The sequence below is a fragment of the Sapajus apella genome, unplaced genomic scaffold, assembly GCF_009761245.1.
Source record: "Sapajus apella isolate SASKATOON/1434 unplaced genomic scaffold, GSC_monkey_1.0 scaffold73, whole genome shotgun sequence".
Lineage (NCBI taxonomy): Eukaryota > Metazoa > Chordata > Mammalia > Primates > Cebidae > Sapajus > Sapajus apella.
In genome coordinates this window covers 939,337-956,313 of record NW_022437013.1, presented here as the reverse complement: position 1 = coordinate 956,313, position 16,977 = coordinate 939,337, and the positions used below count along the sequence as shown (strand labels likewise).

General features: G+C 35.1%; 2 protein-coding genes across 3 annotated transcripts in view; one reads left to right on the top strand and one right to left on the bottom strand.

The window, feature by feature from the left end:
- The window catches only part of HTR2C (5-hydroxytryptamine receptor 2C), a 282,832-nt gene that overhangs the window by 159,068 nt on the left and 106,787 nt on the right, over window positions 1-16,977 (top strand). The gene's annotated exons all lie outside the window — the stretch shown is intronic.
- On the bottom strand, window positions 6,413-7,579 carry LOC116531841 (TIP41-like protein). The gene has a single exon (XM_032250776.1). The coding sequence runs from the start codon at window positions 7,446-7,448 to the stop codon at window positions 6,630-6,632; it is 819 nt and encodes a 272-aa protein (XP_032106667.1). The 5' UTR covers window positions 7,449-7,579; the 3' UTR covers window positions 6,413-6,629.

Here is a 16,977-nt window from a genome sequence, read left to right as displayed (position 1 = left end):
GGAAACAAAGCTAAGTACCTGTTAACAGTACTGACGTTTTGTATATAGGTTGGTGCAAAAGTCATTGCAATTTTTGCAATTACTTTTAAATGTAAAAGCTGCATCTCTAATGCAGCTTTTTATTCTAAGTAAAAATTGTTTCAACTCAAGCAAGGTAACAGTTTCACATGGATATTAGGGCCATTTAGATTCACATTGCCACTACTCTATAAGGCCACTGGAGTATTTTCATAGTCAGATGCTAGCAACTATCTCAAATAACAAGTCTATACTTGGATTACAAAATCTTTTCAGCTCAGATTCTTGTTATGTTTTGTTGCTTGTCAACTTATTTGTAGAATTGGAGACACTGGTTACAAGAAGATACTTTATTTTATAAGTTTATGAATGAATTCTGTTCTATGTAAGATTATATACTAGGCTTTTTGAAGTAACACTATGAAACAAGTATATTGGATGTAATGTATATGTGAGTGTGTTTGTGTGCATATGTTTATATGAACTGTCAGCCTTTTGTATCTGGAAATTCAATCAACTATAGATCAAAAATATTTTAAAAACAACAAAAGTAACAAAACAATAATAAACATAATACAAATAAAAACAATACTGTAAAACAACTATTCACATAAGATTTACATTGTATTAGGTATTGTAAGTAATCTAGAGATGATTTAAAGTATATGCGAGGTGCATAGGTTATATGCAAATATTATGCTATTTTATGTAAGGGACTAAAGCATTTGCAGATTTTGGTATCTGAGGGTGTTCTGGAACCAATTCCTCATGAATACTGGTAAACAACTGTGTGTATGTATATACACACACACATATGTATGTATGCATGTATGAAATTATCGAAGAGCTGGCAGTAGAGTAAGGAATTAGAGAGTAAAATCTAAATGAAGGATGCAACCCAGATGTGGGCAGCTCAGAACTGAGGCAACTATTGTCTTGTGGAAATTTGCTAAATAAGGGAATCTGAAAGTAGGCAGACAAGGATTCAAATAGAAGGTTATCCTCCTTTAAGCTGACACCCTAAAGAACTATACCATAAGTATAAGGATAAAACAGAGGTAAACGTAAACCACAACCTCACCCCTAGGGTCTGCAAGAAAAGGTGCCTTAGAATTGAGGGTAAGAGTAAACCTGTCCCTGATCACTTTAAACCATAAGCCAGAACTCACAGTGATTTGTCATCCAGATTCACATCAACTAGGTTGTTCAGAAAGTTCAAGCTATAAATTTTGTTGGTAATAATTTTGGAATGTATGCCCCTAAAGGTCTGAAAGAAGCAAATGCTAATATTCTCTGAAAAGCAACCCCATTCTGAAAATAATTTTCCAAAGAGAATAAGTAGCCCCTTGAGAAACAGCAACAATTAGGCACACACAAGTTCAAGGTACCACTGGCAAGAGGCAGAAAAACAACAAATATAATAAATATACCTGACAAACTTCAGATATTATATCAGCAAGTATTATTACTATCGATAAAGAAAAACTATAAGGTGAAAAATTTCTACAGGGCACCATATCTATAAAAATGGCCTGGCTTATCTGAGAAACAAAGCAGATCTTCTAAAAATCAAAAACAAAACCAACAACAACAAAACTAAGAGCAAATTAAGAGCAGTTTAGACAAGGCTGAAGAGAGAATTAGTAAACAGAAAGTTATCAGAAGAAAATGTCAAAAATGCAAAAGACAGGGCGATGTAGAAAACATAAGAGAGGTTAAGAAATATGTAAGATAGGCTGGGTTCAGTGGTTCATGCTTGTATTCCCGGTACTTTGGAAGGCTGTGGTGGGAGGATCACTTGAGGCTATGATTTTGTGACCAGCCCAGGTAACATAACAAGACCATGACTCTGCAAAAAAAATTTAAAAATAAAATATTAGCCTGGTGTGGTGGTATATACCTGTACTCCTACCTACTTGAGAGGCTGAAGTGGGAGAATCCCTTCAGCCCAGGAGTTCGAGGTTATAGTGAGCTTTGATTGCATTGCTGCGCTTCATCCTGGATGATAGAGCAAGACCCCATCTCTCTATATATATTTATTTTATTTTATTTTATTTTATTTTATTTTATTTTATTTGGAGACAGTATCTCACTCTTCAGCCCTCGCTGGAGTGCAGTGGTGTGATCATAGCCCACTGCAGCCTTGATGTCCTGAGTTCAAGTAATCTTCCTGCCCCAGCCTCCTGAATAGCTGGGACTATGAGTGTATACCACCAGACACGGCTAATTTTTAAATTTTTTTCTGGAGACAATGTCTTGCTATGTTTCCCAGGCTGGTCTTGAATGCCTGAGCTCAAGTGATCCCCCGACCTCAGCCTCTGAGAGTGCTGGGTTTATAGGCATGAGCCACCAAGTCCCAGCCAACCTTGTCTCAAAAAAAAAAAAAAAAAGTAACATACAGAGAAAAGTAACAAAATATCTAATTGGGCTTGCATAGAAACAGAGAAAGAGATTGGGTTAGAGAGACAGTATTTGGAAATAATATAATTAATTTTCTGGAGCTAATGAAAGACATCAAAGATTTAAGAAGACCGATGATTACCCAAGTAAAACAAATAAAAATAAATCTATACCTAGCTATGTCACAGTAGAACTGGAAATAACCAAGAACAAAATTAAATCACAAAAGCAGTCTGAGAAAAATGCAAATTACTCAAAGGGCTCCAGAAAATTCTAATTATATTAAAATTCTATTTAAAAAGGTGTCAAAATAGTGTCTTCAGCCTAATAGTTTAAAAGTTTTGAGCCCAATTGACTTGAAATCACATAGACCAGTGTAACAGCCTACTTCTCCCTAGGGGTCTAAGTTTCTAAGTTGTGTTTTGTCAGTCAAAAAAAGGTGGGATTTTTTGTTTGTTTGTTTGTTTTGCTTTTTTCCCCAAAAAGTCATTATTGCTAAAGTATTTTGGTTGATTCTTTCCCCTGGTTTTCATTTTACTAAGTGATTGTGGCACAAAACACAGGGAACTGAAATGCAATCAATTACAATTTTCTACATCTGCCAAGAAATATAGTCTTTGGCATACATTTGTACTAGTTACCCACTTTTGGGCAACAGAGAGTCTTTCCAAATTCAAAGACCAGATGAATCTTTTTCTGGACCACACTATATCCTGAATAAGAGGGAGCCATCTGTCCTTGTGCCTGGTTCCCCAGAGGACTCTATACAACACAAATCTACCAATAAAGTTGAAAGAGCTTTCCAAAATTTTATAGAAGGAAGCCAATTGTTGCAGTACACATTGCATCAATTTGCATGCAGAAAAATATGTACCAGAACTGTGGTTTTAAGAAGGCAGTAGAACACAGAGTATGAAAAGCAGGTCATCAAAATTGGGTGCCAGAAAATATTTATGATTTCATAAGCCAGGAATCTGTTGGGTATGGAAAAAAATGAACTGAAAGTTTATAAATGCTTGAGAGACCTCATCTGAAATGCAGGAGATTGAATGAAATAGATTAGAAAAGGAAAAGTATAAAACGGCCATTCAGTTTTGCTCTAAATGGTTCTAACGGTTGAATGCCAGGGTTTTCTTTTCATGCAGAAATAAAGACATCAAAGCTAAATTAGAAATCCTCAAAATATTCCCTGGAATAAGGGGGACATTAGTTTTTCAATATATGTTGAGTTTAGATAAGGGTTTGAAGAATGAAAAAATCCTGTTAAAGTTCAGGGATCAGTTCTGCATTTTTTTACCCAATAGTATTAATTAAACGAAGAGAAAACTAAGTAATTTCCTATTCCTGCCCCTGCATTTCCTCTCTTCTATCTTTGTACCAATTACAGATTTTTACTAACCATATACGCTTTGCATTCTAATAACATTTTTACCTTTCATGAGATTAGATTCTTTTTTTTTTTTTTTTTTTTTTTTTTTTTTGAGATGGAGTTTTGTTCTTGTTGCCCCGGCTGGAGTGCAGTGGCACCTTCTCAGCTCACTGTAACCTCTCCTACCAGGTTCAAGCGATTCTCCTGCCTCAGCCTCCCAAGTAGCTGGGATTATAGGCGCCCTCCTCCCACCCAGATAATTTTGTTGTATTTTTAGTAGAGACAGGTTTCACCATGTTGACCAGGCTGGTCTCCAACTCCTGACCTCAGGTGATCCGCCCACTTCGGCCTCCCAAAGTGCTGGGATTACAGGCATGAGCCACTGCCCCTGGCCTCATGAATATGAATTCTAATAACATTTTTACCCTTAATGAATGTAATCTTCCCAATTCAGATGAAATGAGGTATAGTTACAAGCAAAGTCAGGGACGTTTTTTTTTTTCAGACAGGGTCTTTCTCTGTTGACCAAGATAGAGTGCTATGGCATAATCACAGCTCACTGCAGCCTCAATTTCCCAGGACTCAAGTGATCTACCACCTCAGGCTCCCAGGTCGCTGGGACTACAGGCACATGCCAACATGCCCAGCTAATTTTTGTATTTTTTGTAGAGATGGGGTTTCACCATGTTGCTTAGGCTGGCCTCAAACTCATGGTCTCAAACTCAAGCAATCTGCCTATGTCAGCCTCCCAAAGTGTTGGGATTACAGGCATGAGCCACCACATCCAGTGGGATATTTCTGGAAAATATTGTCAATATATTTCATATTCAAGTTTTCATCTTCCTACTTTAACTTAAGTTTGGCATGAAATGACTTTATTAATGTCAGTCTTTTCAAAGTAAACTGAAAGAACCCTTAGAAAAATTACAGTTCTCGAGAAAACTGAGACCTCCTCCTTAGTAACATTATCTCAAGAAGAAAATTATTTGCTTCACACTTTTGGCCCAGGGATAATTCCATAGGAAAGAATTTGCAACAGTTTAATTACCCTTTTGTGATAATTTAAAGAGAAGGCTACTTGAGATTGCAGCTGTGCCACAAACTGCCAAATATTTTAGTGTAGGTCTTGTTTTGTTACTACGTAAGAGATTTAAGATTAATGTTTTATCATACTTTACACTTACAAGGAACAGAATATCCTCGTGCTTCCCACTGATTGCTGGCATACACCCTATAAAATGTTGAGGCAGATATTCTCAGTGCTTCAAGTTTTCATTGGAATTTAAAGCTTTTGAAAGTTTCATTAATTATTTCTTAATTGATTCCTGCAGGGAGGTTAATCTGTTCCAGTACTTTCTCAGAAAGAAAGAAAATAATTAAATAATTAACAGTAATTAGAAGTGATCTTAATTGTGAAGTTTAAAAAAATGCTAACAACCCCTAAAAATTAAAAAGTGGTCTTTGAGCTTAGAACACAGAGACTATAGAGGTAACAAAAGGAAATACTGCTAGCACACTCACAACTAAGGTCAATACTGATAAGAAGGGTAAGAAGTTTGTCTCTTATCCAAGGGCTCTCATACACTCAAGATTTCTAATATTTAAGATGGTGATGATCATAGTATGTGCCTCACTGATATGAGGACTAAGGCACCTTAGATAAGTCATATAAGGAATCACGTATGATGACAAAGAACATGTAACAGTGTCTGGCACATAGTAAGCGACATGTAAGTATTATCTACTATTATTGTAAAATAATATGTTTAGCATTCTAAGAATTTTATTTTATTTCCTGTCAAGTTTTTATATTTATCTGCAGGTACTTCAAGTGTCTTTTGAACAATGCTGAGTTAGGTTTGCACATCTAAGCATTTATATTTTGTTTACATTTTGCATAAGAAAAATGTTTTTTTCTGAGATAGACTATAAGCGATTGAATAGTCTGTCATATTAGAACCTAAAAAATATCTATACACTATATGGAGTTAGATGTCTGTTCCCTTTTTATGGATTTCTAGGGACAAGGTACCACTGTTTTTTTCAGGGTAATCAAAAACCTTACGGTATTCGAGAAGTTCCACAATAGTTTAAATGCGAATATCCAGTTATATGTCCTTCCAAATCCTTACTCCTACTCATTTTATTATATTTATAATGAATTTTAAATGCAATTTCTCTATCATATGCATATGTTTGAAGGAAATAAAGTTTAAAAATACCATTACACTGAAACGTTTTACAAAATCAAAAAGATTCCTAATCCCAGCCAATTAACCACTTAGGTTAGGTAATATTTAAGTTGACCCACCTCTTTGCAGCAAAAATAATTTTCTGCTTTATGGGAATTCATTGTAATAGGATGTGTGATAGACAAATAGATAGATAACTTTCATTCTATTTGTAAAAATTCATTTTAGAAGTTGAAACATAAGCACTTAAACCAATGTACATGTCTATTAGAGGCATAGAGTAGAAAATGAATACCCCTTTCCTTTCTCCCATTTAGAAAATAGACCTACTATGGTGCTTGTTTCATCTGCACTTAAAGAATTACATGAAGATTTAATCACAAAAAAGGGTATTTTGTCCATTTATTCTTTTTTTTTTTTTTTTTTTTTTTTGATCAGTAACTCCTTGTTTATTCTCCTCTTACAAAAAGACACTTGGGACAAATAAATATAAAATGGCATATTTCATATTTAGCAATGGGCAAATACACATTTTCTCGGTATTCTCCACAAGAATAAACCAATAAAATTTTCAGAGGCATACTCGTTCTGCCCATCTTTTACCAGAAATAGTCAAGGTGTCCAGTCAGATTCTACAGTGAGCATATTATCTATTCCAATTGTGTACTTTCTTTTGAGTCTGCTGGGTTAGAATCAATTCTTTCTGGAAATATTAGCTTCTCACAAACTGCTTCCTTTATTGGTAAATACTGGGATATTTCATTAGGTTCCGTGAAGAGGGAAGGTGAAACATGCATCAAATTAGAAATTTTGCTTTCTCGTGATGTATATTCTCGTAACATGTAGGTCTTGTCAGCCTCATGGTAAAGTCTCGTGTCATTCATTCTAATAAGTACTCCATCAATTCTCAAGAAAAACCTCAATAGCAGGAAAAAGCTAGAAGGCATTACTCTAATCTTCACACTCAGGCTTGAAACTCCATGATCATGAAGTTCATCCTCAAAAAGGAGAACTTCTTCAAAAAACTTAATCTGTTCTCTTGCTTTCAATTTTTCTGTATCTATATGATCTGTTGTAGGTACAACCTTTAACTTAAGAGATTCTCCAAGTAAGGTTCCCTTATAATCTGTTGTATAGGTCCAATCGTATGGTTTAATAACCTCTTTGGAGTGTTCACCCTCCGTCCTGCTTTCTTGCCACTCTTCAGCACAGGCTACTTTAAGCATTCCCTGGTAGTTGTTTACACATCTTAATGCATCTGTAGCATTGAACTCAATTCCAAAGCCAGAGCCATGCTGGATTCTTAAAACGTTGTCTCCAAACATCATTTCAGGGAGAGATGGCATATGTAATTCATCGGCTAATTTCTCCACATCCGCCGACTTCATGATGTGGGTCTTGGACGCCGTCAGCTTCCAGGGCCCGAAGCAGAAATCCCGGTGGCTACTCTGGAAGCCGTGGATCATCATGGCTGAGGCAGGACCCACAGTGGCCACAAGGAATAGGCTGGAGCAGCGGCGGCGGCGGCGGACACCGGTTCCTCCGCCTCCCTCCGGTCCAGCCTCCTGTGCTTTCCAGCCGTTACCATGCCCGGCCCCGCCCCCTCCATTTATTCTTATTCACAAGTTTTATTATGGAAACATTGTAGCTATTCTTTATGCTCAAGATTATTTAGTTCATCACTGGAACATTTGGAATTTTTAAAATAAGTAAATGAGAGGTTGCAGTGAGCTGAGATCATGCCACTGCACTCCAGCCTGGGCGACTAGGGGAGACCCTATCTCCAAATAAAAAAACCAAAATGTTTCATATATTTTTCTAGCAGTATCAAAGAAGAGAAATTGACAAGGCCCTTTTAAATTCTGAATAAATATGGCTTTCTGACCATGGCAATTAATAGCACCATGAGCACACCAACCAAATCCATAAATGGGCTTATATAATACATAATAATTCAATCATATTATAAAAGTGATCAAAAGATTTACAGAAAAATTGGCTGGGTGTGGTGGCTCACTCCTGTAATCCCAGCACTTTGGGAGGCTGAGGCGGGCAGATCACAAGGTCAGGAGTTCGAGACTGGCCTGACCAACATGGTGAAACTAAAAATACAAATATTAGCTGGGCATGGTGGCCTGTAATCCCAGCTACTCAGGAGGCTGAGGCAGGAGAATCTCTTGAACCCAGAAGACAGTGATTGCAGTGAGCCAAGATTGTGCCACTGCACTCCAGCCTGAGTGATAGAGCAAGACTCCATCTCACAGAAAAAAAAAAAAAATTTACAGAAAAATTGAATGGACCAATACATGTATCATGTTCCAGTATATTAATCTGAATGTGCTTATGAATATTCAGATACAAGCATATAAATGAGTATAGGGGGCCGAGTGCAGTGGCTAACGCCTATAATACCAACACTTTGGGAGGCAAATCATGAGATCAGAAGTTCGAGACCAGGCTGGCCAATATGGTGAAACTTCGTCTCTACTAAAAATACAAAAAATATCTTGGAATGGTGGTGTATGCCAGTAGTTCCAGAGGCTGAGGCAGAAGAATCGCTTGAACCCTGGGGGCAGAGGTTGCAGTGAGCTGAGATTGTGCCACTGCATCTGAGTCTGAGTGACAGAGCAAGACTCTGTCTCAAAATAATAATAATAATAATAATGAGTATATGAATGCATACTTGCATAAAATATGCACACCAACATATCAAAATTGACAGAGCAGTCTCTGAAAATTTTCTTAGCCCCTCTTTAATCCACAGGAAATGAAAGCAAAATTACTTTAAGAAGAGATAATCCATTGCATTGGTATGAGGAAGAGGGACAGTATGAGGTAGAAGAAAGAAATGAATTCTTCCTCTCTTCTCAGAAAACACTGGAAATTTTCCTCCCACTCCCAAGTTTATAACTATTTAATGTCAAATCTATAAGTAGGAAAATGGGATAGCTTGAGCCAAATTTTTTCCAGTTTTTGGCAATTAGAGATAAGAAGTAAATTCATTCGTTCATTCATCCATTAGTTTAGATACTGAGTATTTATAATAGATGCTGGGTTTACAGTGATAAACAAAAAGCATAGTCCTTACCTTTAAGGAAATTAAAATCTTGTAGAGAACCACAGACAATAAACACACACACACAGAACTATTATCTAATGGCTTAAATAATTATAAAGTGGATAAGGAGTTTGGAAGATTTGAGTTTACCAGTCTGTATTTCCCATGCCTAAACTTTATATGTGATCTTTAGATGGCCATTTTCATTCATTATAGTCACAATTCTTAAGAATGTGACCATGTGTGTGCATCAGAATTATCTGATGTTTGGATCAGCATTTTAACATGCTCCTCAGGTAATTATGATGCACTCTAAAATTCAAAACTCACTGTTCCATGTGATCTTTGTTTTAGAAAGACAGTTTCTACTACTAAGCCCCAGAGTCTGTCCATTATTGTCCAGACATATAATACTTTTCTTTTTTGTTTGTTTTATTTTTATTTTATTTTTATTATTTTTTTAACAAATATCCTATTCTGGTAAGACAAATATGTTGCCACTATAAATCCATTTGGTAATAGTTTTGTCTCCCTGTATCTTGAATTTTGATGCCTGTAGGGACATAATTTTTGCCAAGTTGTGGCCTTCTTTACTCCAATCCACCTGTGTTTGTCCTGAGGTAAATTCTAGTGAATACCATTTAATATAGGGTTTTCTAATTATTAAGAGTTCAGTTTCACTGATTGGTCAACACTGTGCCTTGATTTTCTAACCTAAGCCACAGCGTATATAAACTAAACATCCGTGGGCACAAAAGTGCCTTCAGATTTTACCTCCTGGCCTTAGAGTAATTAAATAATAAATTCCTTATTGTGCAATCAGGGTTAAATAGGGTTAATGTCTGCAAAAGAGCACATTGTTCCATAAGTGTTCTCACTTGGGAAGTTGGCAACAAGTATTTAATCAAGCTAAAGAAAATTTTGCCAAGGCAGACAGTGGGTGACTGAAATAACCCTAGTCAGACTGAAATGAAGTCTGTTCTCATAAATGGAGTACCTGGCTGTAGCCAAGAACAGTATATATGAAAAAGAATAATTACTGGGATTTGAGGATTGAACTATCAGCAATTAGGGAACAGACAATGTCTGATTGGGAAACTATAGTAAAATTAATTTTGTACTTATTGCCTATACCAGTTGTTCTGGTGTGCATGTGGCAAAACAGAGGTCTTTGGAATTCACAACTTTTGGTAAGAATATTTGTATCCTTCATGTGGTTTCAAACATGTGTAAATATAAATCTTGCTGCAGATTAATAATATTAGTATTAACATTGCCCTATTAATATAATTTCATTGAGCCTATAAGAATTGTTTGGACAGCTCTATATTCCTCAGATAATTAGGAAGACAATTACTAGTTTATAACCAAATTTTTAGTACTAAAAGAGACCTTAAAATTCAAAGTACTCTGTTCCTTCATTTTACAGATCTGGAAACCAAGGCTCAGTGAGGTTAATTGATTGTTCTAATGACACAGAGCTAAGTATTATAAAAGCCAGGAGTGGAGTCCATAGCCAGGGTTTGTCCACTGAACCAGACCACAGTCCTTTACAATCAAGAGAACCCTAGGCACTTAAGGCTTCTCAATAATACCTGGCCTCGGTTATGCCAGGAACATATTAATCTGACAAATTCATGGTGTTTGGGGTTCTAATGTCAGTAAACAATGTAATTCTTGATTTTCCCCAGGATGTGTGTATTTTAGCATGCTTTAGACATTCATGCTTAAATGTCTAAAGCTTTCAGTTGCATGTAATAATTTTTAAAATGTGGATGTTAGCAGAAGGATGTATGACTTAAGGGATTTAACTGACGTTTCCGACCAGTGGTAGGTTGCCTACACAAAGAAATTTCAAATAGGACTCATATTCTTTAAATTTAGTTAAGTGAAAACCCATCATGTTTTCTCTGCAATGTTTAAAATGTTATGGTGTTTTAATACACACATAAAAATACTAGTTTTTTGTGTGTTTATTAACACATAATTTAAAAACACATAGTCATCACATAAAAATACTATTTATCCATAATATGCTATTACAGGTCATGGTAAAGACAACACATTATCTTAGCACTGAATAAAAAGCTTTCTTATTCTATACAGATCTACCTTACATGTCTAAATCCTTGACTCCTAAAACATTAGGAAATATCTCCTGTTAGTTAAGTAGCTGATTACTCAATAAAGTATTTTGATAAAGTTATTTCCAAAAGGTAAAACAGCTAAACAGCCCATAGTATGCATACACACACACACACGCACGCACACTTAGGTGCCCCAGATACGAGTGACAGAGCCATAAGACATGATTCCTAACCTTGATGTTTCCAACAAAAAGATAAAAAACAATGTAGAGTAGTCTAGATCAAGCGACAAAGACACAATAAGTGTCATGTGAAGTAAGAGAAGGGAGAGATGACTAAGAATTAATCATCAGGGAGAGGCTTCACTGAGACATTTTCAAACTCAAATAACATTTTCTTGAGTTCAGTTACCACTACTGAATTTCAAGGGTTGGAAAACTTTTAGGTTATTTTCAATATGTTCTCCTATCCATCAATATAATATTCTGTAGAGAAATCATTTCTGCCACAGATCACTAATACCGAATGCTGCTCAAAATTATAAAATAACAATAAGATAAATCTCAGCAATATGAACTCTTTGGCATTTGTTGTCATGATTTGTATCACCCCTTGTGAGTTACAAAGGGTTGACATGAGTCTTAAGTCCAATGGTCACTCAAAATTCTTCATCTCTGAAAAAAAAATTACTTTAATTACAAAAAAAAAGTATTTTTAGGGATATTTCAAAAGTTTTAGAACATATGCGTTCTTACCACAATGAGCAGAAAAATAAGCCTTTTGCAATATCTTATAATATACCCTAAATAATTCATTAATTAAAATGGAATAACCAGTAGTATAAACTTGAATTCAGCAGTAGATGCATTTATTCAAGAAGTTTGTACTAGGTAAGACACTTTCTTTGAATTACAGAATTTGCTAGGTTCTAGAAAGTAAAAGTGAGTAAGTCCAGGTCAGTGTTTTCAAGGAATCATATAATTATAGTTTGTCTATTTGTATACAAATCATATAAGTTGTCTATTTCTTTGTTTATATACATGTACATATTCCACTATGGTAATATTTGATAAATGCTAAACTAGAGGTATACACAAACTTCTAAGAGGAATATATCAGCTCAGAAGTCTGATTCACTAATTTGTTCATTTATTCATTTAATTAATATGCATTTAGGCTCCACTATGTGTGAGGCACTGTTCTAGATCTTTTCCAGAAAAGATGACTTTTTAGTAGGGTCTTAAGGCAGAAAAGAGGAGATAAGACTTGACTTTATAGACAGTGGGAATGACTTAAGAATTAATGAAAATGTAAGAGTGAGATATCATCAGAGAAATTAACCCTTTGAGTCAATGTCAGAGGAAGCTAGAAAAGGTGGGCGAATGTTAAATTATAATATGCTTTGGATTTCAACTGAAATTAGAGTACATTTGGAGATTATTGTTTGGACCATAGAATACCATATTTTCCCATTAAAACTTTTTAAGGCCGTAACAGAAATAATATGATCTCTACTTTAGAAAGGTGTATTTTGTAGGATTACTGGATTCAGGTAGAGGAAGACTGAAGGCGTTTTATCCTTTATGCACATCCATCTTTTATACATTTTCTCAAGCCTTCTCAAGTCATCATCCTATCTGAAGGACATTTATGCACTGGAAGTAACTCGTGGCATCAGACTGACCTTGGCCGCACTTCGGATTGATGGAAAATTTAAACATTAGCATTTATTTCATTGATATTTTTTTGGCTAGCCATATATATTTTTTCTTGGCTGTCCTTTTTTTTCCCATATATTATTTTTCTCATGAATGAGAGGGCAGTTGCAAGAAGGATTTGTGGAGGTAGTAAAACCTAAGCTAGTGATATTCTGTCTCAAACTTAGGTTTGAAATGGCTCCATGTGTTACTGCAACATTTACATTAAAATAGATATTACTAGCAGAACCTTTACAGTGTGGTCCTCACCTTGGCAATAAAGACAAAGACCAATCTGGCTTCGAAATCAACTCACAGTATTGGTGATCATATAATGTATACTGATGTATCCCACAGGAGCAAGATTCTATAGCAATTTATTTAGCTGTCTTATCACAGAAGCAACTCACATCTCACAATAAGATCTGATTCAGTAGTCTCCCTGCACATGCCTGTCAGCCAATAATGCTTAGTCAGAAGGACTCAAGACAACCTATGAAGCAGCAGGGAATATAAGGCAGCAATGAAAGGACTTAGAGAGCCCATTAATAGGAAATGGAGAGCATTTGGCAGTCTTTATTAAGAGTGGGGAGAAGCAGACCTGTACATTCATGTAGCTACCAAGGCCTAATCAGGACTTTTTTTCCCTCAAATGTTATTTCTGGTGTTAATATTTTTCCTCTGGCTTTTCTATGTTGCCTGAGCATTCAGTATTAACCGATAAGCATTTAAAAATACTTGTCTAGACCATGGAAGAGGTTCCACTCAGAATTGTACGTGTTCTCCCAAGGTTCAGTCATCATCAGTGTATCCAAGAAAATGTAAGCACTAATTTACCTGGAATCTAAGGATAGAAAAAACACATCGTTCATTAGTTGCCATAGATAGATGTGGTATCCTGATGTGACAAAATGAACTCCAATCAGAAGTAGTTTTTGTGCATGAGTCTGACCGTTAGGGATGTATTTGCTGGCCTGTTAGCATCATGTGTTTTAATATAGATTTTTCTAATTTTATGAGTTAGATCTCACCAAATTAAACACTGGCTCCTTAATGGAATTTGAGCATTTGGGGATAACTATAACCAATCTGACAAATTCTAACCATCAGATAACTTCCTTGGCAGGAAAGCCTGGTTTGAGTGCACACATTATAAAGGTATTCTATTGAATAACTTTAATTGATTCAGTCTTTTAAAAAATTTATTTTTAATATTTTTGGATACATGTAAGGTGTGTTCATTTATGGGATATATATGAGATCTTCTGATACAAGCATACAAGGCATAATAATCACATCAGGGTGAATGGGATATCCATCACCTCAAGCATTTATGCTTTCTTTGTGTTACAATCTAATTATAATCTTTGAGTTATTTTAAAATGTAGAATAAATTATTGTTGACTGTAGTCACCCTGCTGTGCTATCAAATACTAGATCTTATTTGATTCAACCTTTTAATCAAATGGTCTAATTAAATCATTTTCATTTAATTTGAATGATTTAATTTAAATATTAATTTGGTTACATTTTCAAAACCACAAAGAAACAGTCTTTGATGAAAGTATCAGTGCAATGAGATATAGGGGCAACAAAGAATTCTCCCACACTTGAAAAAGATCCATTTATGAAATTTCTTGCATCATCTTTTTGAGAGATCTGCTTAATAAATTATTTTAAATTGAGGCATTTAATTCTGGAGTCAGTAACAGGGATTTTTAAATAGAATTATGGGAACCATTTAGCCTTGGCTAGTGTGTATTCATATGTGATTTTAATTGCACGAAGTTCCAAATATAAGATCATGAACTTTCTTATGTATCTCTTTTACTTAACAGATAGGGGTCTCTGGAAACTAGCTGCAAAGTCCAATCTATTGATACTGTTAGACACTTTGGTGGGAAATCTTAGATGAGAACAGGAAATTTTGCACTAAATTTCTGTCGCATTTCCTGGCACTCATATTAAAATTATCAACTACATAAATACAAAAAGGTAGCCATCTTAGAATATGCCACAGAGTTTCACAACTTGACATTTTCTCAGGCATATTTCCAGAAAGCTAAATTAATTGCTAGAAATTTCTCTGACTACCCAACCAAACACAAGCTGTTATGAAGTCCATGTTGACAATAAAGGTTTCATGAAATTTTGCTCATGGTGATGCCTTTAGTTTTATATTTTCTGGCCTGATTTTACTGACATGCTATGCTTAGATTTTTTTTGTCCACATACCTGAAAAAAATATTATAATTACTCTATTTTCATTCTTTCTTTAAGAAAAATAAATCAAGCCACTTAAAAATTACCTATTCACCTGTCTTTTCAAATATTTAAAGGAACACCTAAAATGTGCTGAGCTGTGTACTGGGTGCTGGAGATTTAATAGTGAACAAATTCTCCTTGGTTTTAAGGAGTTGTAATTGAGGAAACTGACATGGCAACTAATCATTTTAATAAAAGGTGGGACAATTGTAAAGCCAGATCTATGCCAGAGTTTTTTGTAAACAAAAAAGGAAAATAACTCATGAATGAGAGGGCTGTTGCAAGAAGGATTTGTGGAGGTAGTTACACCTAAGCTAGTGATATTCTGTCTCAAACTTAGGTGTTTCTAGTCTCGAAGTCCACATTTATTCTATATTACATTATAGTAGAGGCTGTACAATGCTGAACTAACAATTAAATGTATCTGAACAATAAGTTTCTCAATCTAAAAATAATATGCTTCTATTTCCCATAAGATTGTTGAGATAACAAGAACTAAAATCATGAAGAAATCATTCTCTCCAAGATGATGTAATGCTAAAATTGCATATGATTACTTTGTTTCTGCAAAATTTTGCAAGAGCCAAAAGACATCAAAGTGATCAAAAGAAATAAAATAAACATTTAAAAATTCTTCAGCTTTAGTACATATATTCTGGAGTAAGATAATGATATCTACTTTTGAAGAAGGATAAAACAGCATTTTTTTTAACCTTTCAAATGAATGCTTACACCAGAAGACTGTAGAATGCTGAAGTTTTCAGTGATCTTAAGTGGCAAGTAATCTAGTCTTTTGCTCCATAGCATCCTATGTTAGTTTTCCATTTAATTCCTTCAGCTAGTATTTCCAGGGACTTGTTATAGTGACATAAATTTTCAGCAGAAAGCAATTCAAAAAACGATAAAAGTCCTTAGTCTGGTGTCTGCTTCCTCTACATTCTTTCCCTAGGCAATACAACCACTTTCACTATTTGTGCTGCTGTTATTTATGCTACTGTTTGTGGATGACACCCAGACCTAAAATCCAGACCACAAGCTTTTTCCAGACTTTATCTTCAGATGTTATGAAGATTTTTTATGCCAAGAGGTAGGCTTTTCTATTGATGAAAAAGCATGTCAAAGAAAAAAGAAACTGGTCAGTGTCCTGGGAATGAAATATAAAGGTTGAGAGTCAGGTATGTAGCCAGATAGTTCATTTAATCTGTGGGAAAGAAGAACAGGAGCTAGGCTTTGCCATAGGTATACATGGATTAAATGACACTTTTTTTCTATTATGTCTATGCAGGTATTTCCCATGGAATGCCATGATTGTTCCATTTTACTCTGTAGCCATTTTTTTTCTTGCCTTTTTGGCTTTTGTTTTCTTTGTGCTGGGTTCTCAAACTTTGACGTATGACCAATCTGTTTCTCAAGCTGTAGACATATACCTTCATTCCCTGGCTAAACTTTTTTGCTTCCTTGACCAGAACTAAGGCCCTTCTCTTGTGATATAGTGCTAGAGTCAATCCATTATTGCAACTGTGTACCTGTCTCCACCCCTTTTCTTTTGACATTTCCTGACTTCAATTTTAATTGTGAAGCAATATTTTATTTCTTTTTAAACTTAATTTTTTGTGGGTATATCGTATATATATAGATATAGATGTACACCTACATAAACACCTATATATATAGGGGTGTGTGTGTGTGTGTGTGTGTGTGTGTGTATATGATACATAAGATATTTTGATACAAACATACAATGCCTAATAATCACATCAAGGTAAATGGGGTAGCCATCATCTTAAATATGTATCCTTTCTTTGTGTTACAAACAATCCAGTTACATTCTTAGTTTTTGTATTTTGTTTATTGGGTTGTTTTTTTTTTTTTTTTTTTTTTTTTTTTTAAC

Excerpts from the sequence above, each read along its gene's own strand:
- LOC116531841 (XM_032250776.1), bottom strand. The coding sequence starts at position 7,448 with ATGATGATCCACGGCTTCCAGAGTAGCCACCGGGATTTCTGCTTCGGG.